At 40.9% G+C, this 27,934-nt stretch overlaps 1 protein-coding gene across 1 annotated transcript; it reads left to right on the top strand.

The window, feature by feature from the left end:
* The first annotated feature begins 2,879 nt into the window (after nt 1–2,879).
* ppp4r2.L (protein phosphatase 4 regulatory subunit 2 L homeolog) lies at nt 2,880–26,582 on the top strand. The gene is given in 9 exon segments (NM_001095418.1): nt 2,880–3,046; nt 9,107–9,188; nt 11,779–11,949; nt 18,294–18,387; nt 18,792–18,829; nt 21,198–21,272; nt 22,387–22,527; nt 24,090–24,346; nt 26,120–26,582. Coding segments are annotated over 9 exon segments (1,212 nt in total). The 5' UTR covers nt 2,880–3,012; the 3' UTR covers nt 26,440–26,582.
* Nucleotides 26,583–27,934: the final 1,352 nt, after the last annotated feature.

The following is a 27,934-nucleotide window of genomic DNA, read 5'->3' as shown; positions in this document are numbered from 1 at the left end:
GATAAAGCTGTGAGTGGCACAAGTGAGGGGGATGGGCAGTGAGGGCAGATAAAGCTGTGAGTGGCACAAGTGAGGAGGATTAGGCAGTGAGGGCAGATAAAGCTGTGAGTGGCACAAGTGAGGAGGATTGGGCAGTGAGGGCAGATAAAGCTGTGAGTGGCACAAAGTGAGGAGGCCTGGGCAGTGAGGGCAGATAAAGCTGTGAGTGGCACAAGTGAGGAGGATTAGGCAGTGGAGGGCAGATAAAGCTGTGAGTGGCACAAGTGAAGGGGGACTGGGCAGTGAGGGCAGATAAAGCTGTGAGTGGCACAAGTAGGAGGATTGGGCAGTGAGGGCAGATAAAGCTGTGAGTGGCACAAGTGAGGGGGATGGGCAGTGAGGGCAGATAAAGCTGTGAGTGGCACAAGTGAGGAGGATTGGGCAGTGAGGGCAGATAAAGCTGTGAGTGGCACAAGTGAGGAGGATTAGGGCAGTGAGGGCAGATAAAGCTGTGAGTGGCACAAAGTGAGGGGGCTGGGCAGTGAGGGCAAGATAAAGCTGTGAGTGGCACAAGTGAGGAGGATTAGGCAGTGAGGGCAGATAAAGCTGTGAGTGAGGGGGCTGGGCAGTGAGGGCAGAATAAAGCTTGTGAAGTGGCACAAGTGAGGAGGATTAGGCAGTGAGGCAGATAAAGCTGTGAGTGGCACAGTGAGGGGGATGGCAGTGAGTGCAGATAAAGCCTGTGAAGTGGCACAAGTGAGGAGGATTGGGCAGTGAGGGCAGATAAAGCTGTGAGTGGCACAAGTGAGGAGGATTGGGCAGTGAGGGCAGATAAAGCTGTGAGTGGCACAAGTGAGGAGGATTAGGAAGTGAGGGTAGATAAAGCTGTGAGTGGCACAAGTGAGGAGGATTAGGAAGTGAGGACAGATAAAGCTGTGAGTGGCACAAGTGAGGGGGCTGGGCAGTGAGGGCAGATAAAGCTGTGAGTGGCACAAGTGAGGAGGATTGGGCAGTGAGGGCAGATAAAGATGTGAGTGGCACAAGTGAGGAGGATTAGGAAGTGAGGGCAGATAAAGCTGTGAGTGGCACAAGTGAGGAGGATTAGGAAGTGAGGGCAGATAAAGCTGTGAGTGGCACAAGTGAGGAGGGCTGGGCAGTGAGGGCAGATAAAGCTGTGAGTGGCACAAGTGAGGAGGATTAGGAAGTGAGGGCAGATAAAGCTGTGAGTGGCACAAGTGAGGAGGGCTGGGTAGTGAGGGCAGATAAAGCTGTGAGTGGCACAAGTGAGGGCAGATAAAGCTGTGAGTGAGGGCAGGTAAAGCTGTGAGTGGCACAAGTGAGGAGGATTAGGCAGTGATGGCAGATAAAGCTGTGAGTGGCACAAGTGAGGAGGATTGGGCAGTGAGGGCAGATAAAGCTGAGTGGCACAAGTGAGGAGGATTAGGAAGTGAGGGCAGATAAAGCTGTGAGTGGCACAAGTGAGGAGGATTGAGTAGTAAGGGCAGATAAAGCTGTGAGTGGCACAAGTGAGGAGGATTAGGGAGTGAGGGCAGATAAAGCTGTGAGTGGCACAAGTGAGGAGGATTGAGTAGTAAGGGCAGATAAAGCTGTGAGTGACACAAGTGAGGAGGATTAGGGAGTGAGGGCAGATAAAGCTGTGAGTGGCACAAGTGAGGAGGATTAGGCAGTGAGGGCAGATAAAGCTGTGAGTGGCACAAGTGAGGAGGATTAGGAAGTGAGGGCAGATAAAGCTGTGAGTGGCACAAGTGAGGAGGATTGGGCAGTGAGGGCAGATAAAGCTGTGAGTGGCACAAGTGAGGAGGATTAGGAAGTGAGGGTAGATAAAGCTGTGAGTGGCACAAGTGAGGAGGATTAGGAAGTGAGGGCAGATAAAGCTGTGAGTGACACAAGTGAGGAGGATTGGGCAGTGAGGGCAGATAAAGCTGTGAGTGGCACAAGTGAGGGGGGCTGGGCAGTGAGGGCAGATAAAGCTGTGAGTGGCACAAGTGAGGAGGATTAGGAAGTGAGGGCAGATAAAGCTGTGAGTGGCACAAGTGAGGAGGATTGAGTAGTAAGGGCAGATAAAGCTGTGAGTGGCACAAGTGAGGAGGATTGAGTAGTAAGGGCAGATAAAGCTGTGAGTGGCACAAGTGAGGAGGATTAGGCAGTGAGGGCAGATAAAGCTGTGAGTGGCACAAGTGAGGAGGATTAGGCAGTGAGGGCAGATAAAACTGTGAGTGGCACAAGTGAGGAGGATTGGGCAGTGAGGGCAGATAAAGCTGTGAGTGGCACAAGTGATGAGGATTGAGTAGTGAGGGCAGATAAAGCTGTGAGTGGCACAAGTGAGGAGGATTAGGAAGTGAGGGCAGATAAAGCTGTGAGTGGCACAAGTGATGAGGATTGGGCAGTGAGGGCAGAGGAAGATATGACTGGCACAAATGTCTCTATAGAAAATATTGCTGTAGCCCCAAAACATAAAACATGTGAACTGCACACCACCAAACACAATAGAACTAGAACTCCTCACACAGGTTAAAAAATACAACAGAACAGTTTGTTCTGCTCTCTCTCTCTCTCTCTCTCTCTCTCTCTCTCTCTACTGGATGAGGTCATTCGTTAACGGCCAATCACACTAAAGTCTGCCGGTACACACGTCCAATCAGCGGGTCCGACGAGAATCTTTTCTAGAAAGCGTCAATCAATAGCGCCCAACCCTCCCTCCTCCTCCCCTGCTATGTGCTCGTTCCCGTGACGCGCCCAGTATCAGAGAAGCCGCTGCCTTCTCCCGCCTCTCCTCTTGGTGACGTCACGAGCGCCATTATTGCGCGGCGGCTTCTGGGATCTCAGTTCACTTAGGTGTTTCCGTCGTTGCTCAGCGTGGTCACCGAAGGCAGGGGACTGGACCTCGTTCCCTCCTGTGGGTTTCCCTCTCTGTGACGGAGGAAGCGATTTCGGACGGGGCTGAGAGCGAGGAGCGACGGGAGGCAGCCGGTGTCTGTCTGTCTGTGTGTGTGACACCCTCCTCTTCCGGCAATGGACGTCGACCGGCTCCAGGAGGCTCTGAAAGGTCATTGTCCCGACAGTTTCATGGCTATAGGGGTGAATGGGACGCAAACTAGGCATCTAGTCTAGTGGGGCTTTTAACCTCTGGCTGATTAGGGATCATGGGAGATGTAGTTCAGTGTAGGCTTAATCTTTAAAGGGGAAACTCCACAATGGTAAAAGAAATGTCATTCTTAGTAACTTCTCCATATACATTCATTACACATTGTCATTGGTTATAAAGTTGTGGCTAAATATAATTATCTGGCTGCACTGCTGGTTCTCACTCCTGAAGCAAAGCCACATTAGCTCAGGTGATTAAAGGCTCTGTTCCCCTTTAAATTAACTTTTACTATAATGTACAGCGTGATATTCTAAGACCATTTGCAATTGGTTTTCATTTTTTAATATTTTCAGGTTTTTGAGTTATTTAGCTCTTCATTCAGCAGCTCTCCAGTTTGTAATTTCAGCAGACTGGTTGCTAGGGTCCAAATTTCCCTAGCAACCATGCACTGATCTGAATAAGAGACTGGAATATAAATAGGAGAGGCCTGAATAGAAAGAGGAGGAATAAAAAGAAGCAATAAGAATATATTCGTAGCCTTACAGAGCATTTGTTTTTTTTAGATGGGGTCAGTGAAACCCATTTGAAACGTAGATAGAGTGAAAAAAAAATGAATTCAACAAATCAACTATAAAAAAAAATAAGGACCAACTGAAAAGTTGCTTAGAATTGGCCATTCTAAATCTTACTAAGTTAACTTGAAGGCGAACCACCCCGTTAACAGACCTGGAGGAGAACTGAGTTCTGCTGCATGATTTTAAGTGACATAAATCAGCCAAGAGAGGAATAAACAATATGGCACTTTCTATAACTATGACATTTACACAAGACTTTATAACCACTGAGGATGTATAACGTGAGTGTATTGGCATGGAATTCTTTATTTTCTTACATGAAGCAAAAAAAAAACAGCTTTTGGGTGGAGTTAAAGTGTTTTAGAAGAATGACAATATTATGTAGTTTTGCCCTGCACTGGTAAAACTGTTGTTTGCTTCAGAAACACTACTATAGTTTATATAAACAAACTGCTGTGTAGCCATGGGAGCAGCCATTCAAGCACAGGATACACCGTAGATAACAAATAAGTACTACTATAGTTTATATAAACAAGCTATGTAGTCATGGGGGCAGCCATTCAAGCACAGGATACACCGTAGATAACAGATAAGTACTACTATCTATGCTTCAGAAACACTACTATAGTTTATATAAACAAGCTGCTGTTTAGCCATGGGGGCAGCCATTCAAGCACAGGATACACCATAGATAACAGATACGTTCTAAAGAATCCCATTGTATACTACAGAGCTTATCGGTTATCTGCTGTGTATCCTGTGCCTTTTCTCCTTTTTCAGCTTTGAATGGCTGCCCCCGTGGCTACACAGCAGCTTGTTTATATAAACTATAGTAGTACTTATCTGTTATCTACTGTGTATCCTGTGCTCGAATGGCTGCCCCCATGGCTACACAGCAGCTTGTTTATATAAACTATAGTAGTACTTATCTGTCATCTACTGTGTATCCTGTGCTTGAATGGCTGCCCCCATGGCTACACAGCAGCTTGTTTATATAAACTATAGTAGAGTTTTTGCAGCAAACACACAAGTGCAGCACAATCAGAACTTTATATTTTCATTACTTAAATGCATGTTATTTTTTTTTTTTGGTATTCTTTTGTGTTTTCTAGAAGGACCAATTCCAAACAACCTTCAATTAGTCTTCATTTTTTTAAATAGTTTTTAAATGATTTGCCCTTTTACTGACCTATGTACATATGACTAAAAAGTATCTTGGAAGTTGTTGTGCCAGTGGTTGGTTACAGGTGGCTTCTAGAAATGGTGGCCATTTATTTACTGTAAACTCTATGAGAATGATCAGTGCACCCTGAACTACAGATGGAAAACCAATTGTGTTTTGAAGGAGCTGGGAGTTGTCATTCAGCAACTGCTGAAGTCCCTGGGGTTATAACTATGACTGGCCTGGGCATGGAGAGTCTCGGCTGTAGTATTCTGTGTGTTATACAGGTGCTGTCCTTTGCTTACTTGCTGGCCATGTGCCCCAGGGGGAAATTGGTGTTATATTTATGGATGGATATGGAAAAGTCTCCTTAGTCAATGGATACCTGGCCAGCTGCTGTTAAAGGGCAAGTCAACCCCAAAATAAAATGTGCCTAATAAAAGAAAACATAGTTCTAAGCACATTTCCAATATACATTAAACATTTTCAGCACTTTTAGTTTTTTTGTAAAAACAATTGCTTTTGAAAGCAGCATTGGCTTAAAGGGCATGTAAAGGCAAAAAAATAAAGTAATTGTTACCTCTATGGCCACCTTTACAGAGCATTTGTTTTTAGATGGGGTCAGTGACCCCCATTTGAAAAATGGAAAGGGTCAGAAGAATTTAAAAGCTATGAAATATAAATAACGAAGACCATTTTAAAAGTTTCTTAGAATTGACCATTCTATGACATACTAAAAGTTAAAGGTTAATCGCCCCTTTAAGAAGCACTGGCATAGGCAGTAATAGAAAAGTTATACAAATTCACCCACACCCCTCCCCATAGACACGCAGATCTAACCCAAATTATCCATAGATGAAGCAAGAAATCCCTGCGGGTGGTGCCAAGATGTTAATGAATGTAGGGTACGTTTAGGAGAGGGCCGGGTGTGGGCCTGGCTTTTTGTCTGTCACGTGTTAATTTCCTTCCTCTTCTGCCACTTTCCACCTTTTAAGTGGGATCACTGGTCAAAAAAAAAGATGATGGCTCTGTGAAGCTGCAGTTTTATTGATACTTTATTTATCGTTCTTTCCGGGCCCTCTCCTATTCATCTTCTAGTATCTCATTCATATCACTGCCTGGTTGCTAGGGTTATTAGGACCCTAACAACCACATAGCTACTGAGAGTTTAAACTGAAGAGCTGCTGAACTAAAAGCTAAAACCATTAAACCACAAACAAAAACTAATGAAGATCAATTGTAGAATAACACTGTCCACGTTGTACAATAAGTTAATTTAAAGGTGAACAACCCCTTTAAGGACTTTGGTTAGGGAATGGTATTAGCCTTAGGGTTCCAATGGTTTATGTGCTGGCACAAACAATAGGCCTTTACTGATCAGGTTGGGTAGGGGGAATTCTCCGTGACATGGTTCTGAACAAGAGCTGTGTCTGTAATGGAACTGTAATGGTGATGAATGCCTTATTAAAAGAAGGAAGGTTGATGCATTTTAGCAGGGATAAATGTATTTGGCCTCAGCTCTGTGCCAGGGGAACGTTGGACATTTGTGTTAATGAAAAGTGAACTTTTAAAGTTGCCTCTGGCTGAAGGTGCACTGCTTTCTCCTCGCTTTGTACTAGGGATGCACCGAATCCTGGATTCGTTTCGGGATTCGGCCAGGATTCAGCCTTTTTCAGTAGGATTCGGCTGAATCCTTCTGCCCGGCCAAACCAAATCCGAATTTGCATATGCAAATTAGGGTTGGGAGGGAAATTGCGTGACTTTGTCACAAAACAAAGAAGTAAAAAAATGTTTTCCCCTTCCCACCCCTAATTTTCATATGTAAATTCGGATTTGGTTCGGTTTTCGGCCCGAATCTCTCGCAAAGGGTTCGGCCGAATCCAAAATAGTGGGTTCGGCCGAATCCAAAACAGTGGTTTCGGTGCATCCCTACTTTATACACATTTGCCTACCTAAATATACATGTGCCTAAAGGACCAGTAACACCAAAAATGAAATAGTTTTAAAGTAATACAAATATAATGCAGTGTTGCCCTGCACTGGTAAAACGGATGTTTACTTCAGAAACACAACTATTGTTTATATAAATAAGCTGCTGTGTAGCACTGGGGGCAGCCATTCAAAGCAGAAAAGGCTCAGGTTACACAGCAAATAAGCTCTGTAGAACATAATGGCGTTATCTGTTATCCACTATTTAACCTGTGTCATATAGCCTTTTTTTCAATGTCTTTAATTGCTACACAGCAGCTTATTTATATACACAATAGTAGTGTTTCTGAAGCACAAACATCAGATTTACCAGTGCAGGGCAACCCTGCATTATATTTTCTTTATTTTAAAATACTTTAAAAAAATACTTTTTCATTTTTTGGTGTTACTGTTCCTTTAAAAGAGAAGGAAAGGCTAAAATTAAGTAAGCTTTATCAGAACGGTCTATATAAATACACCAATAAACCCTCAAAGTAATGCTGCTCTGAGTCCTTGCACAGCATTGCTTTCCTTCTATTGGGTACACATGGGCTTCTTTATCAGACTTCCTGTTTCCAGCTTAAACTTCCAGGGCTAGGGCTTGAGCATGCTCAGTTTGCTCCTCTCCCCCTCCCTGCTGTAATCTGAGCCCAGAGCTATGATCAAGCAGGGAGAGACCCAGGCAGGAAGTGATGTCACACCAAGCTAATATGGCAGATGCTATCCTATAGAGACAGAGAGAGCTTCTAGAGATGTTTACGCAGGTTTATAATGCATTCCGCAGAATAAATATAGTGTTATAGCTTGCACTACTGTGGTTATTCTATTGGCAATAAACTGCTTCATTAGCTTTCCATCTCCTTTAAGGCCAAAGTCGGACCTGATGTGCAGTCTGCTGGTCTCCGTCTGTGTTTTGTAGGCAGGCGAAGAGAAGCGGATCCTCTCTCATCCACAGCTCCGTGTAGCTGAACTGACCGGCACAGCTTCAGCCTGAGTGCCACTACACAGAGCTGCGGATGAGCTTGCATCTGAGATCAGCCTAAAAAAACATGAAAGCCAACACTTTGGAGCTGATCTGTTTTAATGTTTTTTTTTGGGGGGGGGGGGCTGTGGTTAGGAGCAGATCCAGTTTTCTCCTGCCTACAAAACGCAGACTGAGAGAAGCAGACTGTGCTCCAGGTCGGACTTTTTCCTAAAGGCAGTGGCACCAGCACATCCATAGCTTCAGCTTCTCCGTGTCCTCCCTCCCCCATCCCTTCCATTGCACCGGCGTAATCCGGCTTTGCACTGCCTCTGCTTTCTCCATCTGTCCTCTGTTTGTTTGTTAGCAACTGAGCAAATAACATCCCTGTTAATGTAGTTCCCTTACTAGTGCTGGCCACTCCACAGAGCTTTTAAAGGGGTTGTTCACCTTTGAGATAACTTTTAGTATGATATAGAGAGTGATATTCTGAGACAATTTGCAATTGGTTTTCTTTTTTTATTATTTGTAGTTTTTGAGTTTACATTTTCTTTATATTTAGCAGCTCTTCAGTTTGCATTTTAAGCAGTCTGGTAACTAAGGTCCAAATTACCCTAGCAACTATGCATTGATTTGAATAAGAGACTGGAATAGGAGAGGCCTGAATAGAAAGATGAGTAATAAAAAGAAGCAATAATAATACATTTGTAGCCTTACAGAGCATTTTCTTTTTAGCGGGGGTCAGCGACGCCCATTTGAAAGCTGCAAAGAGTCAGAAGAAAAACGCATATAATAACTATAAAACTATAAAATATAATGAAAACCAACTAAAAAGTTGCTTGGAATCATTCTATAACATACTAAAAGTTACCTCAAATGTGATTGGTCTTCATTATTTATATGTTATATGTTTTGTTATTTGCCTTTTTTCTTCTGACTTTTTCCAGCTTTCAAATGGGTGTCAATGACCCCATCTAAAAAACAAAAGTTCTGAAATGCTACAAATGTATTGTTATTGCTACTTTTTATTACTCCATTTTCAATTCAGTCTCTTATTCAAATCCATGCATGGTTGCTAGGGTAGCTTGATTCTTAGCAACCCGATTACTGAAATTCCTGAAAATGGAGAGCTGCTGAATAAAAAACTAAATTCAAAAACCACAAATAATGAAAACCAATTTCAAATTGTTTCAGAATATCACTTTCTGAATCATAGTAAAAGTTCATTTAAAGGTGAACAACCCCTTTAACTCAGGTTTTTCCCTCTTTAATCTGTTAATATGTTTGGGCTGCTAAATCGCTGGCTCTCATATAATGCACATATAATGAACTCTCTCTTGCTTTTCCCTCCTTAGATTTTGAAAAAAGAGGAAAGAAGGAAGTTTCTCCTGAACTCGACCAGTTTCTGTGTCATGTTGCAAAAACTGGAGAGACCGTGTAAGTTGCAGGATATTTTTATCATTTTTAAAGTTCTCATCCACCTCGTTTCCTATCTTTGTTATTCTTCAGCCCTATACTTATAGTATGAGTTAAGGTGGCCGTACAGATTTTATTTTACTTCCAAACAACCGATTTCAGAACGTTCCGATAATATCGGTAACTTATCAGATGGTTGATAGCGTACGAACGATCGTCGGACGAACGATCGGCTCGACTTTATCGTTCGCAAAATTGGTGAGTTTAAAAATTTTGGTCGTTCAGGGATAAAATCGGGCAGTGGGTGCAGATTAGACATTTGTCGTAGAAAGATCGTTCTTTGCGCATGTCAGGATTGCAGCGCAAGTCAACGAACATATATGGAAGGACTTGAACGTTCTTTGCTGAAAGCTTCATTTTTAACCATATGGACCAAGTAAACGTATAAGTTGGTGCTGACTGCAGGAATATCACCCTATTTAATATGTGCGGGTTGAGAATTTCTCGACCCGCACCCGACCCTAACCAGCCCCCTCCCAAACCGCAGCAGGCCCAGGCCTGCTCCTGCCCTTTTCATCGACCCACCCAACAGTGACGTCACAAAAGGGGCGGGGCAGGCAAAAGTCTATAGATTTCGGCACCGGAAGCTGAAAGTACTAGGTCGCGGGGAGAGCTGGAGAAGAGCTCGACCCTCACCCGCCTGCGACTCGAAGATTTTGTGCAGGAGTCGTCCCGAACCCGCCCGACCCGCGGGTAAACCTGCTAAATCCCGCGGGTTTCAGGTCGGCCCACACATCTCTACACCCTATCACCTCATATGTGAAAGAAGTTTATTATGCCATAGCATAAATCCATATGTCTACAGGAAGCCTCCTTACAAATTCAATGCAAAGCAAACATAAGGATTGCACACGCAATAAATCTGAAAAGTCAAAATTTATCAAAAACTTGAATGTCAACAATTAACCCTATGCCTTTCGACGACATAGGTGGTCTTCATTAGGGGTAAGATACACATTAATTGCAAAAAAGATGAAAAGGGCAGGTGCCCACCTATGTGGTCAAATCATGTAGGGCTAATTGCTGACGTAAGTTTTTGATATAATTTGACTTTTTATATTAAATGCAATCATTACATTTGTTTTGTCTATTGTTTAGGGCATCTTTTGTATGTCCGTGTCACTGCACATGCTCTGTGTGCTCTGGGCTGCTGTTGAGAAATTAAGCGTATGGTTGGAACAAGTCATCAAAACAGCAGAAAGTCAAGGTTCTGCCTGTCAGAGAAGCTGAAGCTACAGGTTCAGATTTTTAAAGGGGGACTATTGTGAAAATGAAAATTTAAATAAGCATCATACGTAAAATTTAATACAATCAATTAAAAATTATTAGTGATGCACCAAATCCAGTATTCGGTTCGTGATTCAGACAGGATTCGGCCTTTGTCAGCTGGATTTGGCCGAATCCTTCTGCCCGGTTTAACCAAATCCTAATTTGCATATGAAGTAAAATTGCTTGACTTTTTGTCACAAAACAAGGAACTAAAAAATGGTTTTCCCTTCCCACCCCTAATTTGCATATGCAAATTAGGATTTGTTTTAGTATTCGGCCTAATCTTTCGCAAAGGATTCGGGTGTTCGGCCGAATCCATAATAATAAATTCAGTGCTTCCCTAAAAATTATGTACCGTTTCTAGGGATGCAACGAATCCACTGTTTTGGATTCAGCTGAACCCCCAATCCTTTGCAAAAGATTTGACTAAATACCAACCCAAATCCTAATTTGCATATGCAAATTAGAGGTGGGGAAAAACATTGTTTACTTCTTGTTTTGTGGCAAAAAGTCATACAATTTTCCTCCCCGCCCCTAACTTGCATATGCGGATTCGGTTCGGCCTGGCAGACGGATTTGGCAGAATCCTGCTGAAAAAGGCCGAAATACCGAACCGTGCATCCCCAACCGTTTCTGAAATAATCAAGTTTATCTTCGCTATCCCTCTCTCAGCATCTGTTATTCTCTTCATTCAGGAGTTGGGTGTCGGATAATAGACAGTTAGATCCAATATATCTTATAGGGGGGCTCATTTTGCCCAGAAGATGTATTAGAGCTCACTCTATTAAAATCACCAGACATCATGTCTCTCTATATGCAGAATTTGTGCAAAAGTCAGTTATTTTGTTACATTTTGTTTGTACTGGAATCAATTATTTGAGTGAGCTCTAATTCATCTGCTAGGAAAGGACATATTTTTATTTTCGCGATAGCTCTCCTTTAATAAAGGAGACTGCATTGGTTTCTATTCTACCATGCAGTGCGATTGCTAATCGGCCTTGCAGAAGCACAGATCACTGCTAAAGGGCTTTGTAGGTGTACCATTTGAAATCTTACTTGACGTTGAGCTTTATTTCTCTTTTTTAAGTTAAAAGATGGAGAGACAGAATAGAAAGACTTGTTTAAAAATGCAAAAAGAAACAATAATGGCAAAATTGCTTATATCCATTGTTGGAAAACTGTTTTGCAGCTGAATGTTATTTTGCTCCATACATTCACATAGTTCTAGTTTCAAGGCAACTATTCGGTTGTAAATTCTTTAACCGTCTGAACTGTTTTGCAGGGTCCAGTGGCCACAATTCAAAGAGTACTTCGTATTTAAACTGGAGATGGTAATGGATGATTTTCGCACTTCTGCTCCTGAACAAAGAGGATCCCCGAATCCAAATGTGGAATATATTCCTTTTGATGAGATGAAGCAAAGAATACTGAAGATTGTCACTGGCTTTAATGGGTATGTTTTCCTTATATACAGTTGTAATTCGAAGACTAAAGCTGCTTCAATGTGAGATCACATGCTTTTTAGCGGCATCTCTGCCAATTTCGGTGTAAATTAATCCACTATTTGGGATTCGTCCAAATCCCGGTTAGGCTAGGCAAAATGATTCGGACGAATCCAAACCCTGCTGAAAAAGGCCAAATCCGGAACTGAATCCTGGATTCGGTGCATCACTAGTGCAAATTTCTACACAGTGTGTTGCACTTGTGCCCCCACCTATTAGAATTCTCCCATTAGAAGCTGATAGACTGTATGCTTTATTTGTTTTGGCTTCAAGCTGCTACTTTGAGGGTTACGGGTAAATTAACACATTCTCAACCATTTAGCCATATTGTACAGTAGTTGGTATTGCTGCTTTGCAGTGTTGGGGCTCTAGCTTTGATTATAAAGCTGGCCATAGACGCAATGATCCGATCGTACGAGTCGTACGAATTTCGGACCGTGTGTGGAGAGTCCCGACATTTTTCGTCCGGCGGAGATCGGTCGTTTGGTCGATCGGACAGGTTAGAAAATTTCTATCGCCTGCCGATAATATCTCTGCGTGTATTGCCGATCGTACGATTTCCAGTGGGAGACTGTCACCAGCTTTGTCAGACATAACTTTCGTACGATTGCTGTCAGGGGCAGAACATGGTAAGACTCTGATTTGAATGGTTAGTGGAGGGTCGGGAGATGGGAAAGTCCGATCGTACGATGATTCGTACGATCGGATCTTTGCGTCTATGGCCAGCTTAACTAGGGCACTATCTGTATGTTCTTCGTGTGTATGCATGGATATGTACCCTCTTGTTTCCACCCATACTTCAGAAACCTACCGGCATGTTTGTGCTATATGAGCAAATTAGTCTTCACCCTAACTGTCATTAAAGGTATAGTGACACATTCAGTTTAAAGGAGAACTAAACCCTAAAAATTAATGTGGCTAAAAATGCCATATTTCATATACTGAACTTATTGTACTAGCCTAAAGTTTCAGCTTCTCAATAGCAGCAATGATCCAGGACTTCAGGTCACCATCTTGGAAAGTGTCTGTGACACTCACATGCTCAGTGGGCTCTGAGCAGCTGTTGAGAAGCTTAGGGGTCGTCACAATTTATTACTACTATATCACTAGCAGTAACGACAATGTGCACTGTGTCAAAGCTGACATGCTATCAATTTAACAATAAATAAAGAAGCTTTTAACATTTCACGAAAAATGAGCCATGGAAATCCATATTTGAAATTAGTGAGGACGTTCCGTTGCCAGGGAGCTGGATTTTGGACACGTGATGGTCGGGAGCCAATTGGGGAGCTTCAAACTGGTGAGAGAAACCTCATTTTCTGCTGCTTAATTAGTGAAGACCCCTAAGCTTAGCTTCTCAACAGCTGCTCAGAGCCCACTGAGCATGTGAGTGTCACAGACACTTTCCAAGATGGTGACCCCCTGTGACAAGTTTGAAGTCCTGGATCATTGCTGCTATTGACAAGCTGAAACTTTAGGCTGGTGCAATAAGTTCAGAATATAAAATATGGCATTTCTAGCCATGTTCATTTTTAGGGTTTAGTTCTCCTTTAAGGCTAAGCTTCCAGCAAATGGGCAATGTCAGGCTGCCCTCCCCCCTCCAGTCAGTTAATTTGGGACCTGCAGTAATAAAAACACAAACACATACTGGCATGTCCATAAACTGCACAAACTGGGCTGAGAGGAAAGTATTTAGTGCATTTTCTCATTGACCTTCATAAGATAAACCGGTTACTGTAGAGGACCCCTGCGTGCAATTGCTGCAGCCAAAGGGAATTGACTTTCATTCAACTCCCATTGGGACAGAGCCTGGTGCAAGAGGCTAAACAAAACAGCATTATTAAGTGGTTTAAGGACAGAGGATACAGAATGCAGGGTAATGAGGAGCTCTCATTAATAAAGCACAGTATTAATTAACATAATGGCTTTGCACTGAATGGAGGTTCCTTTCTTGGTCAGCGAAAATTTAGCGGGGCACTGTGTAACTACACGTGTGAGAACACAACTTCTGCAGAGTGGTAGCAAGTCTCTGGCAGTGATGATTGGCTAGCCAACGCTTAAAGGAACAGTAACACCAAAAAATGTATAGTGTTTTAAAAGTCACAAAATAATGTTCTGTTACCCTGCGCTGGTAAAACGGGTGTTTGTTTATATAAACCATAGTTGTGTTTCTAAAACAAATTGCTGTGCAGCCATGGGGGCAGCCATTCAGGCACAGGATACACAGTAGATGACGGATAAGTACTACTATAGTTTATATAAACAAGCTGCTGTGTAGCCATGGGGGCAGCCATTCAAGCACAGGATACACAGTAGATAACAGATAAGTACTACTATAGTTTATATAAACAAGCTGCTGTGTAGCCATGGGGGCAGCCATTCAAGCACAGGATACACAGTAGATAACAGATAAGTACTACTATAGTTTATATAAACAAGCTGCTGTGTAGCCATGTGGGCAGCCATTCAAGCACAGGATGCACAGTAGATAACTGATAAGTTCTGAAGAATCCCATTGTATACTACAGAGCTTATCTGTTGTGTATCCTGTGCCTTTTTTTTTTATTTTTTCAGCTTTTAATGGCTGCCTCCATGGCTACACAGCAGCTTGTTAATATCAACTGTAGTAGAGTTTCTGAAGCAAACAGATCAGTTGTACCAGTGAAGCGCAACAGTACATTAAATTTTCATTACTTAAATACACTTTCATGTTTTGGTGTTACTGTTCCTTTAAGGGCTATAGCCATCGGAAACCATGATGGACGAAATGCCCCTGTTATACAATTACCATGCAATTGTTTATTACTCTTCAGCTGTACAACATTGTGGTTTACGGCAGCCATGTGTAAGTATGCTTGCAATCTGACCTCTCCCCTAGACAGCAACTTCAAACTAGAGAGGTACATTTCCTGAAGAAAATGTGAGTGGTGCTTGCCGTGGCAAAACTCAGGCCCAAATCTGATTGGCTGTTGTTGCCCCGCCCCTTTTTTTCCTAATTGTGAACCACAGTCACTCAGTGACTAACATACCAAAGTTTGGGAATGCTGTCATTTAATGTGTAAAAATGGCAGCATTTCTATTTATTTCTATTGAAAATCAATGAATGAAATTTGATTGGTTGTTGGTGGCTCCGCCCACTTTTTCTAAACTTGAAGTGGAAACCCCCAGCGACCACATTTGTGATATTCAAGGTCCATGACATCAATACTGAGAGAATGGCAGCCTTCTTAATTTTTCCCATTAAAACCAATCAAAGAAATCTGATTGGTTGGTTTTGGCTCCACCCACTTTTCTTAATTTTAATCCCAGTCCCCCAGTGACCAACTGTGCCAACTTTGAGGAGGCTGCCATTAACCGTCTAAGAGTGGCAGCAGTTTAAAATTTTCCTATTTAATTGAATGGCTGAAATTTGATTGGCTGTTGTAGACTCCGCCCACTTTTTGTAAATTTTGGCTGCAGTCACCCAGTGACCCACGGTGCCAAGTTTGGGAGCTCTGGCTTTATTACTGTGAGAATTACAGCTGTTTACATTTTCTCATTGAAGTCAATAGGGAAAATCTGATTGGTTGTTTGCGGCTCCGCTCACTTTTTTGGGTCCCCAAAATAGGACAGAAAAGTCACAACACCCCATTCCCGAATAAGCTGAACGGTTTGACACCTCATTCATGGGTCTGCGACAAACTAATTATTCGATAAATTCCCCATTATAAGTCAATGGGGCAAATTTGGGGACCTCTCCTGCCCCGGGGGTAAAACTTATACCCCTGTGTGGGGTATCATCTGACACAGGTCGCAAACCTCTTCAAATGTGGTAAATTTAACGTTTCTACAAGATTCCCTCTCTGCGCTAGAATCCGTCAAAAGTTGGCCTCAATGTTAATCTATGGGACTTTTCGGGGTGGTTAATTGCCCCCGCAAGGGGCAATTAACCACCCACCCCTTAGAAAAGTCATACCACCCCATTCCCGATTAAGCCGCACGATTTGACACCTCATTCATGGGTCTAGGACAAACGGTGCGGGACTAGTTACGCGCCAAACTTTCATACGGAAGAAGAATAAAAATAAGTTTGCAAGATAACAGTAGTGATGCTTTGCTTCGCAAGCACCACTAAAAATGAAAGTGTTTTAAAGTAATAAAAATATAATGCAGTGTTGCCCTGCACTGGTAAAACTGGTGAGTTTGCTTCAGAAACACGACTATTGTTTATATAAATAAGCTGCTGTGTAGAAATGGGGGCAGCCATTTAAAGGAGAAAATGCCTTCGTTACACAGCAGATAAGCTCTGTAGAACATAATGGTGTTATCTGTTATCCACTATTTAACCTGTTTTCAATTCCCACCATTGCTGCACAGAAGCTTGTTTATATGAACTACTGTATAGTTGTGTTTTCTGAAGCAAACAGAACATGATATTTTCATTACTTTAATTTTTTGTTTTTTTACTGTTCCTTTAACTCGCTGGTTCCTTATGTGCGTCGTTCAAGCCTCCCCCGCTGCCTGTATCTGCATCAACTGCATAATAGAGAGGTGTATCTGTGCACCCACAATACAGAGGGACAGACCTTTATATCGTATAACAGACACTGCTGCTGGATTAAAGTGTCTGTGAGAATCTAAATGATCTTATTTCTTGTGAACTCCAGCAACAACTTTGTTTATGATAATGTTAATACATTCTAGGCCTCAGACTTGCATCCACACAAGTGGGCAGCCTATTGGCCCTCGCACGCTCCAAAGCAATCCCATCCATCTCTAATCAGATACATCAGAAAATGATCAACCGCCTGGAAAGTCTTGTTTACAGAGGAATGTTAGGGGCTGGCGCAGAATCGATGCCCATCTTTGTTTCCAGGCGAAAGAAACTAAACTTGAGCTCATTCTCCATTATGTTGGTGTCTCAGACGCTAGTAACATGTGATCTTCATGTTTAATAGTGACCTCTAGAGGGAAATTATTTAATTACACTAGTGCTCATCACAGCACAAATGACTTCAATTGTGTAAATTATGAAAAGGGAATTTTTTCTGTAGAGAGAAAAGTAGAAAGTATCCCGCAAGAAACTATTATTGTAGAGTGTCGGTCACTAATTCCCTTCGCTTCCTCCCTACTAATTAGACACATGTATTAATTCTAGAATCAGTGGTTGGGGATTTGTATAACACCACTGTATTAGGCCAGGGATCTATGCCTTATAAATACTTATAATTGGCTGCTCTGTGATACCGCCAATACACTTATTTAAAGGGATACTGTCATGGGAAAACATATTTTTTTCAAAACCCATCAGTTAGTGCAGACTTCTCCACTGAAATCCACTTCTCAAAAGACCAAACCGATTTTTTATATTTAATTTTGAAATCTGACATGGTGCTTGACATATTGTCAGTTTCCCAGCTGCCCCCAGTCATGTGACTTGTACCTGCACTTTAGGATGGAACTACTTTCTGGCAGGCTGTTTTCTCCAGCCTACTACTACTTTCTGTTAGGCTGCTGGGGGGGGGGGGAGAAGGGAAGGGGTGATATCACTCCAACTTGCAGTACAGCAGTAAAGAGTGATTGAAGTTTATCAGAGCACAGGTCACATGACTGGGGGCAGCTGTGAAATTGACAATATGTCTAGCCCCATGTCAGATTTCACAATTGAATATAAAAAAATCTGTTTGCTCTTTTGAAAAATGGATTTCAGTGCAGAATTCTGCTGGAGCAGCACTATTAACTGATGTGTTTTTTTTGTTTTTTTTTTAAAAAACATGTTTTCCCATGACAGTATCCCTTTAACAAACCAGTGAAAATTGCTTAGTCCATTCAAAATATAAATTAGTATCTAGTCTGTTTAGTAGAAGAAATTCTTTTAAATTGATTAGTTATAAAGTGCAGTGTATACATTAATCCATTTCATATCCATTAATTAATTCTAAATGAAATGCGCTAAAGTGCATTGCAAACAATTGTCGAAGGACCAATCCTACTAATTGTAGAGATTATGTAAAATAAACATAGTATTCAATTAATTCATCCCCATTAATTAATAAAAATAGAATTCATAGGTCTAAAGTGCAGTGCAATAACTATTTGTGCAATGCCAATGCCTGTTAATAACAGGTAGGTACGGTAAAATTATGCTGTGACCAACAATAAATTAGGATATATTATGCAACTTGTGTAAAAGAATGTATCCAATTATATCCGGATGACACAAATTTAAATTATTTCAGTACCCTTGGATTTCATTTTATTTCGCATTCCTCATTTGACCTTCCCCCCCCCCATATACATGTTTCTTTTCTTCCAGCACTCCTTTTACTATTCAGCGGCTCTGTGAGTTACTGACGGACCCACGAAAGAATTACAACGGCACGGACAAGTTTCTTAGAGGAGTGGAAAAGGTATATGTATATGCACATCAGAACAGCAGCTCTTCCACAAAATCTCTGTTTTTCACAAGAATAGATAACAATTTTGTTTTTTATTTTGAACTTCAGAAACTCTTAATGGCAAGGCAGAGACCATTCGACATTCTTTAGATTTCTCTCTAGCCCCAGGCTCCCGTGTCTCTCTAGCCTGGGGCTCCCGGGTCTCTCTAGCCTGTGCAAAGGGAGGAGGAGGGCTTTGAGAGAAAGCAATGTTGCTTGTCTTGTATAGTTTGAAAATGTTGGAAACCAAAGAAATCATTATACATTCTGGCTTTTAATAGGCAAATACAAGGAGAAATAAATTATAGAATTTAAGAAAAAATCAGTGTTAATTATCCTCCATTTAGCACTCGCTAAATGTTTCTTTCCTTTTGCAGAATATCATGGTTGTGAGCTGTGTATACCCTTCTTCTGAGTAAGTACTCTCGATTAAACACCTTGTTGGAACTTGTTTTTAATTCTCCCTGTTCAGTTAAATTGACAGGACCACTTGTATTTAGTTCTAAACCACAGGTACACGGTTAAAGGACCAGTAACATCATCATTGAAAGTGTATTGAATTAAAATATAATGAGCTGTTGACCTGCACTGTTAAAACTGGCGTATTTCCTTCAGAAACGCTACTAAAGTTTGTATAAACAAGCTTCATGTAGCCATGGGGGCAGCCATTCAAGCACAGGATACACAGTAGATAACAGATAAGTACTACTATAGTTTATATAAACAAGCTGCTGTGCAGCCATGGGGGCAGCCATTCAAGCACAGGATACACAGTAGATAACAGATAAGTACTACTATAGTCTATATAAACAAGCTGCTGTGTAGCCATGGGGGCAGCCATTCAAGCACAGGATACACAGTAGATAACAGATAAGTACTACTATAGTCTATATAAACAAGCTGCTGTGTAGCCATGGGGGCAGCCATTCAAGCACAGGATACACAGTAGATAACAGATAAGTACTACTATAGTTTATATAAACAAGCTGCTGTGTAGCCATGGGGGCAGCCATTCTAAGCTGAAAAAGGAGAAAAGACACAGGATACACAGCAGATAAACGATAAGCTATGTAGAATCCCATTGTATACTACAGAGTTTAGCTGTTATCTACTATTTGTCTTGTGCTTGAATGACTGCCCCATGGCTACACAGCAGCTTGTTTATATAAGTATAATAGTCTTTCTGAAGCAAACATCCCCATTTTACCAGAACAAGACAGCACTACATTTTTTGTCCATTACTTAGAAACACTTTAATTTTTTGATGTTACTGTTCCTTTAAGGATGAGCTTTTCCAAAAGGACATTCAGTTGTAGCTTTAGTCATTTCAGGGATGTCAGCCCAAATTTCAAATATTTTACTGTGGAAGAACCAGTCAACTTTCTGTTTTACATTAATTGCAAATGTAAGCGCTGTTAAAAGCAGTATCTGTCGGTACCTTGCTGTTCTCTGCTCCATTCCCCTACTAGTACCATTAACTTCTACATGAATTCAAAGGGGTTGTTCACCTTTGAATTATCTTTTAGTATGATGTAGAGCAGTGATCCCCAACCAGTAGCTTGTGAGCAACATGTTACTCTCCAACCCCTAGGATGTTACTTCCAGTGGCCTCAAAGCAGGAGCTTAATTCCAGGTTTGGAGGCAAGTCTTGGTTGCATAAAAACCAGGTGTACTGCCAAACAGAGCCTCAATGTAGGTTGGCAATCCACAAAGGGGCTACTAAACGGCCAATCACAGCACTTATTTGGCACCGCAGGAACATTTTTCATGCTAGTGTTGCTCCCCAACTCCTTTTAATTCTGAATGTTGCTCAGGGGTTCTAAAGGTTGGGGATCCCTGATGTAGAGAGTGATATTCTAAGACAATTTGCAATCGGTTTTCATTTTATGTTTGTGGTTTTTTCAATTATTTAGCCTCCGTCATGGAGGTTACTTCGAATATCCTCAAATTTTCCAACAATTGCTAATTTATTTATTATAATACACAAATTTTATTAGTCGTATGACAAATTACATCACTACTCACCGTTTATAACCAATGACATCACTACTCACTGTTTATAACTGATGACATCACTACTTACCGTTTATAAGGATATAATTTACTGGATATTCATGCCTCTTGTGTATATATTTAAAGGGGGACCATAATGAAAATGTAATTAGCGTCATCATGCTGAAATAAGAAACTTTCTAAATACAATCAATTAAAAATTCTGTATCGTTTCTGAAATAATCCAAGTTTATGTTCATTATTCCTCTCTCAGCATCTGTTTCCTCATTCTGTCTTCATCAGGAGTTGGGTGTCAGATATTCATTGATGGTTAGATCCAATATACCTTATAGGTGGGCTCTTTTGCCTAGAAGATGTATTAGAGCTCACTCTATTAAAATCACCAGACATCATGTCTCTCTACATGCAGGATTTGTGCAAAAGGCCGTTATTTTGTTACATTTTGTTTATACTGGAATTAGTTATTTGAGTGAGCTCTAATTCATCTGCTAGGAAAGGGAGCCCCCCCTATAAGATATATTGGATCATTCATCTGACACCCAACTGCTGCATGAAGAGAAACAGATGCTGAGAAAGGGATAGTGAATATAAACTTTATTATATCAGAAACAATGCAGAATATTTAATTGATTGTATTTCTTTCATTATTACAAAGCTTATATTTAATTCATTGTCCCGATAGTTTCCCCTTTAATTTCTCAGCTTTTCCAAAAAATTTTTTAACCTTCCTACCTGTTCACTGCCCGCCTAAATGTAACATTTATTTCTAGGAAAAACAATTCTACTAGTCTGAACCGCATGAATGGCGTTATGTTTCCAAGTAACTCCCAGAGTTACACAGACAGGTAAGTCGTGCGCACACCAGTTACACATCCTCCATTTTCAAAAAAGAAGAATCTTAACCAAAATGTTCAGTTACCCCACCTCCCCCCACTCCTGAAACTAAATGGTGCATTGAAAGTCTAATATTACCATTTTTGTGCGCTAATGTTTGAAAATTTGTCCGTATTTCAGACTCACTGCCATTTTCATCTCGCAGCATCACCCCCCCCCCCAACACTTCGATATTGCGCATGAGTCTCCTGTAACCAAATGGGAGCTGGCGTCCCTATGGTAACGACACCAAAAATATTGGTTAAAGGAAAACTATACCCCAAAATGAACACTTAAGCAACAGTTCACATCATATTAAGTGACATATTAAAGAATATTACCAAACTGGTATATTTAAGTAAATATTGCCCTTTTACATCTCTTGTCTTGAGCCACCATTATGTGATGATCTGTGTGCTGCCTCAGAGATCACCTGACCAGAAATACTGCAGCTCTTTCTGTTAATTGACTCATGTGACCTAAGAAGTATGGTTTGTGTGCATCATGAATCATATGATCCCAGGGGACTGCCCTTATTTTTTAAATGGCAATTTTCTATTTAGCATTGCCCAATGGCACATACTACTAGAAAAGTATATTATGAAAATGGTTTATTTACATGAAGCAGGGTTTTACATATGAGCTGTTTATGCAATATCTTTTTATCGAGACCTACATTGTTGGGGGGTATAGTTTTCATTTAAGGGGATAAGCCAGGCGAGGTTCAAAGGTCACTGACATGTGGGATCACATGACCTGGCAGCCTTCACTAAGCAGACAGACAGCAAGGAACGTGTGCGCAGTTGCAGGGCTCCTAAATTATTTATTGCGTGTACCCTAAACTGGCTCATTGTAGTGATCAAAGGAAAAAAAGAATTTACACAAATTAACTTGTTTTAAAAATGACAAAACCAGATGACTAAGTGAGCAAGTCCATGGAGAAATCACTCCATGTAAGTAAATCTAAATTTAATGCCCAATAATTTGATTTTCTTCATTTTTAAGGGGCATAGAGATTTTGTGTGTGTTCATTATTTTCTTCACAAAAGAACTTTGGTTAATTTTTTTTTTAATTTTTTTTTTTAGGTCAAACGTTAATGGTCCTGGAACCCCAAGACCAATGATTCGGCCAAAATTCTCCTTGTCAAGCCCAATGAACACAAATGGTTTGCCTGACAGTACGGAAAATAAAGAGTCGGACTTGCAGCAGAAAGAGAAGAGTCAGAGGTTGTTATTCTGTACTCCTGATACAATGGAGCATTTGTATTGCTTGGGGAGTGGGAAGCACAGTTCTGTTGGATTCATTTGGGGAACATGGTGGCAGATCTCTGCCAAATTCATGTAGACAGTGCAGTATTTTACAGAATTTACTCATTATTTGTAGGGATGCACTGAACTGAATGCACTATTTTGGATTCGCCCGAACCCTTAGTGAAAAATTTGTCCGAATACCGAACCCCCGAATTCTAATTTGCATATGCAAATTAAGGGTGGGTTGGGGAAAACATTTTGTTACTTCCATGTTTTGTGACAGTCATGCAATTTACCTCCCCACCCCTAATTTGCATAGATTCGGGTTTGGCCGGCAGAGGGATTCTGCCCAATCCGAATCCTGCTGAAAAAGGACAAATCCTGGATTTGGTGCATCCCTAATTATTTGTAAAGATAACGGTTTAGCAGCTTATTGGCCCATAACTTCCAGAAACCTTGGGACTACTGGACAATATGGGGCAAATTTATTAAAGTTTAAAATTCGAAATTTCTAATTTTTTTTTTTATGGTCAAAACTCTCAAATTTGAATTTTGAATTAGAATTTCGAGATTTATCAAACTCTTGCCCTTTAAAAATTCGAATTCGACTATTCGCCATGTAAAACCTGCGGAGTTCATGTATAAGTCAATGGGAGAGGTCCAGGGACCAATTTGGACATGTTGCTAGCCTTCCTGACATTCAAGGAGAAAATTTAGTTGAATTCAATTCGAGATTTGGTACAATTCGTGCTTGTTTTAGCTATTCGATTTTTTTAATTTAATAACCCCCCCCAATCGAATTTCGAGTTTATTCAAATTTATTAGTTAAAAAAAACACATTCGACCTTTTATAAATGCCTCCATTAGTCCAAACAAACAGCCTACCTTGCTGGTTTCTGGTTGGTGATTGGCCACATATACGTCTGCTCCGGTGTGCTGTAGTTTAAAGTGGACCTGTCGCCCAGACACGCAAATCTGTATAATAAAAGTCCTTTTTAAACTAAACATGAAATCCAATTTCTATGTTTTTATTAAAGCATTCATAGCTGTTGTAAGCGCATTTAAATATCTCAGCTGTCAATCAAATATTTCCTACTTTCACTTTCCATTCATCCTAGATGTCACTGCTCTCCCCACATTCCCCAGTTCTCTTCACGATTTAATTGTGTAGCCAGGGCATGGGGATGGACATCAGGTCCCCCATTCTGGTGCACAAACAAGATTCTGAGATGATACAAGACTTGTCTTAATAACAGTGTCCACAAAATGACTCCTGCCTGCTTGTTATAATTATGAGCTCCCAGACTGAGGGAAACAAGATTCAAATAAATTATACAGTGTAATTAAAGCTCATTTTGTGATAAAATAGGATTTTGATTTTTTTTGGGTGACAGGTCCATTTTAATGTAAGAAGAGTGATAAGAATGCTAAAAGGGCTTATTTCAGTGGTAGCCGGAACCAAATCCTAACAGCCGCCATTCAGTCTCCTGTGTAAATGCCGCCCGCCTTCTGAAAGATTCACTTTCTTCTATTCTCAGTGATTCTGCCGTGTCTGATGATGGATCACAAGCAACCACTTCAAGAAATAAGCACTCGGCTGAGGACTCGGCAGAGGTTGAGGAACACGAAGTGAAGAGACTAAAATTCGACCCGGACGAGGAGGAGGAAGCTGCCTGTGCTAATCCAGACGCATCTAGTGAGGTCTCCACAGAAATGGCAGAGGAAGCAGAATCTGCATCTACAAGTGCGGATAAAGGGAAAGAAAGCTGTCAAACAGCACAGGCTTCTGATGAAGGTATTGGCTGACTTGCATAGTGTGTAAGCTGCGGAATCTGGTTTGCCTGTACTTAACAGACCGTAATCTTTATTATATACTCCTAATATCTACATACATTTTCCTACTCTTATTGCGGTGTGGAATTTTTAGACTTTTAAAATGAGGTTTGTCTGTAATAAAACCTGCAGACAATTTAATTTACTCCATGAACAGTGGGCACATTTCCTGACCCCAGGGCTTAAAGGAGAACTAAACATTAATATGGTTAAAAATGTCATCTTTTATATACTGAATTTATTGCACCAGCCTAAAGCTTCAGCTTGTCAATAGCAGCAATGGACTAAATTTGTCACAGGGGGTCACCATCTTGGAAATTGTCTGTGACACATGCTCAGTGGGCTCTGATTGGCTGTTGAGAAGCTAAGCTTAGGGCTCGTCACTAATTATCCAGCAGAAAATGAGCTTCCCCTGTAATATAAGATGATGCTACAGGTTTGCTGATTATTAAATTCTGATGCTAATTGCACTGGTTTTTGTGCTGCCATGTAGTAATTATGTGTATTAATTACTAATCAGCCTTATATTGTGACATTTCTATTCTATGTGTACTGTATATTGTGAGTGGGTCCCTAAGCTCAGTAAGTGACAGCAGCACAGAGCATGTGCAGTGAATCAGCAGAAAAGAAGATGGGGAGCTACTGGGGCATCTTTGTAGACACAGATCTTTACTGCTTAAGGGCTGTGGTTGCCTTGGGCTTGTACAGAAGCACACAACATAATGTACAACATTTCTAGCTACTTTAATTAGGCTTTAGTTCTTCTTTAAGGAATTCTATGGAGGCAGGGTATCCTATTTTATCATTGCCAGTGTAAGTCACACCTGCAAATCTATTGAGGATTGAGAATGGGGCAGTAGCTGCTGCTTATTCCTCCTAGTGCCTGTTAACATTTCTCTTGTTTTATTGAAATTCTATAGATCTGTAACTAGCTGAATACTTAGGGTTTTGTTCAGGGGTGTAAAGTTAAAGCTCTGGACAACTGAATAATTCTAGATTTGTTATATCCCTAACTAAAGGGGTGATTCACCTTCAGCTAAAGTTTTAGTGTGTTATAGAATGGCCTGTTCCTAGCAAGTTTTCAATTGGTCTTCATTTTTTATTTTATAATTGAATTGTTTGCCTTACTCTTACTCCAGCTTTCAAATGGGGGGTCACTGACACCAGGAGCCAAAAAAACTATAGCTAAATAACTGAAAAAAATTAAAACCAATTGCAAATTTTCTCAGAATATTACTCTCTGCATTTCCTATAGCAACCAATCAGTGATTAGCTTTTTGAAGCCAACTGCAAGTAGAAAAATAAATGCAGCAATTTGATTGGTTGCCATGGGTTACTGCCCATGGGCAAATTTGCCCAGTGTTGATAAATAACCCCTAGAGAGTGATATTCTGAGACAATTCGCAATTGGTTTAAATTTTTTATTATTTGTGGTTTTTGAGTTATTTAGCTTTTTATTCAGCAGCTCTCCAGTTTGTAATTTCCACAACTAGGTTGCTGGGGTCCAAATTACCATAGCAACCATGCACTGATTTGAATAAGAGACTGGAATATGAACATGGAATAGAAAGATGAGTAATAAGTAACAATACATTTGTAGCCTTACAGAGCATTTGTTTTTTAGATGGGGTCAGTGACCCATCCACTTTCCATTGGAAAGCCGGAGAGAGACAGAAAAATAGTCACTTGGGGCTTATTCGTTCTCATTCACTCTCGCATATGTTTCCCTTCACAGAGTCTTTAATGACAGCGAGTGAATCGACGGAGGCAGAAAGCAACGAGAGAGACAGTGAGAACGTGAGTGTGACGGAAGAATCCTCAGAGGAGAGTCATCACATGGACCAATCGGAAGAGTCCGAATCAGCCTGTTCTCTGACCAGTGACGAGCACAACTCTACTGCGGCAGCAACAACGAGCACTGAGGATGCCGACCCCAGCGAGGAGGAACATCTGGCAACTTCTAGTGGGAAGTCCACTGAAACCCTTACATTGTCTCCTATGGAAAACAGTGAAGAGGCCACCGATGCTCCAGAGGAACCAATGGAACAAGACTAACCCCCGACACACCAGTATTTTCCACACACTTCTGTTTTTACACTGTATAAAAAAATTTTATGTACAAAAACAAAAAAAAGGACCTTTTAGTTTTTTCAAAAGGCAAGTAAACCACAAACTCCTGGAATAAAAACAAAAAAAAACAACAAACGAGCTTTATTTTCCATTTATAAGACTGTGAATCTGCGCCTTCAGGTTCTGCGCGCGCCGCTACGTTGTCAGTTTGGTAAAAAAAAAAATGGTTTCTGTATCGATCTTTCTTTTTTTTTGTTTAGAAAGTGTTTTTAAACAGGAAGCCTCCTCCTTTCCACATTGGTTACGTTATTAGAAGAAAGAAAAAAAAGCGTTTTGTTGTCGTTTGGGTTCTTTCAGTTCATTTCATCTGTTTTGTAGCGTCGCCATTTAAACAGTTACATTTTCAGATTCACAAAGAAGCGTAATATCGGAAATACTTCTCTTCCCCCCCAGTCAGCAAAGTTTTTCCTTTTTTGCATTTTTTTTTTTTAACAAATCTTCTATACCAAGGGGGTTATTTATCAAAATCTGAATTTATCATTATTCTCTGAAATATACGCCAACCAAATCCCCACGGGTTATTTTTCAATACACTTTGCCATAAAATTCTAGTTTGGGGGAAAAAACTCGAAACAATCATCCCAAAATTTGTACTGTAGGAATTTTTCAGATTTTCCGCCTGTTTTCTTTTTTTTTTTTTTTTTTTTTTGGATCTTTGCCTAAAAGCCAGGAAATCTTCAGATTTTTGCACAAAACCCAACACCGATCAAGATATCTTTGGATCTTCGGGACGTCTCCCGTTGACTTATACAACCTCGGCAGGTCTGAGATGCCGGATCTTTCAGATTTAGACTTTTTCCATTCTCTGTGTATAACAAATCGCGAAAAACTCGAGTTTTTTGGGGTTTTCACTATAAATCCAGATTTTACATATAAAAAAAAAAACAAACCCTTGAGTTTTGGGAATTCAAACTTTAATAAATAACCCTGCAAGAGTTACGGTGGGCGGGGAACGGACGCTGCAAAAATCCCAATTTCCACACATTCCAACTGATCGAACCGCCGTATTTCGTGTATGTTTTATTTCTTTTGGAGGTGCCGGAGGATGAAGTTGTGTTTTTGTTTTTTGTTTTTCCCCCCCCATTTTATTGATGAGAGAATGCCCTTATCAGGAAACTGCACTCGATGTGTTGGTGATTCTGTGCGATTTGGGGTCGGCATTCAAAAGGTATTTTCTTTCTTACTTTCTGTCTCTTTCATTCTGTCTTTCCTTCTTTCTGTCTGTCTTTTTCTTCTTTTTGTATTTCTTGTCTTTCTTTCTTTCTCTATTCTTTCTCTATTTTTCTTTTCTTTGTTTTCTCTCAAATTTCATGTACAATGGAATTGCCGTATCGAGAAATTTAAGTTCCCTGCCTGGGCTGAATGAAGTTCTTGGGGTGCATTAAGACCGCCGGCATTTGTATCACATTTTTGAAGTGAA

Source organism: Xenopus laevis, chromosome 4L (assembly GCF_017654675.1).
Source record: "Xenopus laevis strain J_2021 chromosome 4L, Xenopus_laevis_v10.1, whole genome shotgun sequence".
NCBI lineage: Eukaryota > Metazoa > Chordata > Amphibia > Anura > Pipidae > Xenopus > Xenopus laevis.
Note: the sequence above shows the minus strand (reverse complement) of the source record. Positions and strands in the feature narration are given on the sequence as shown.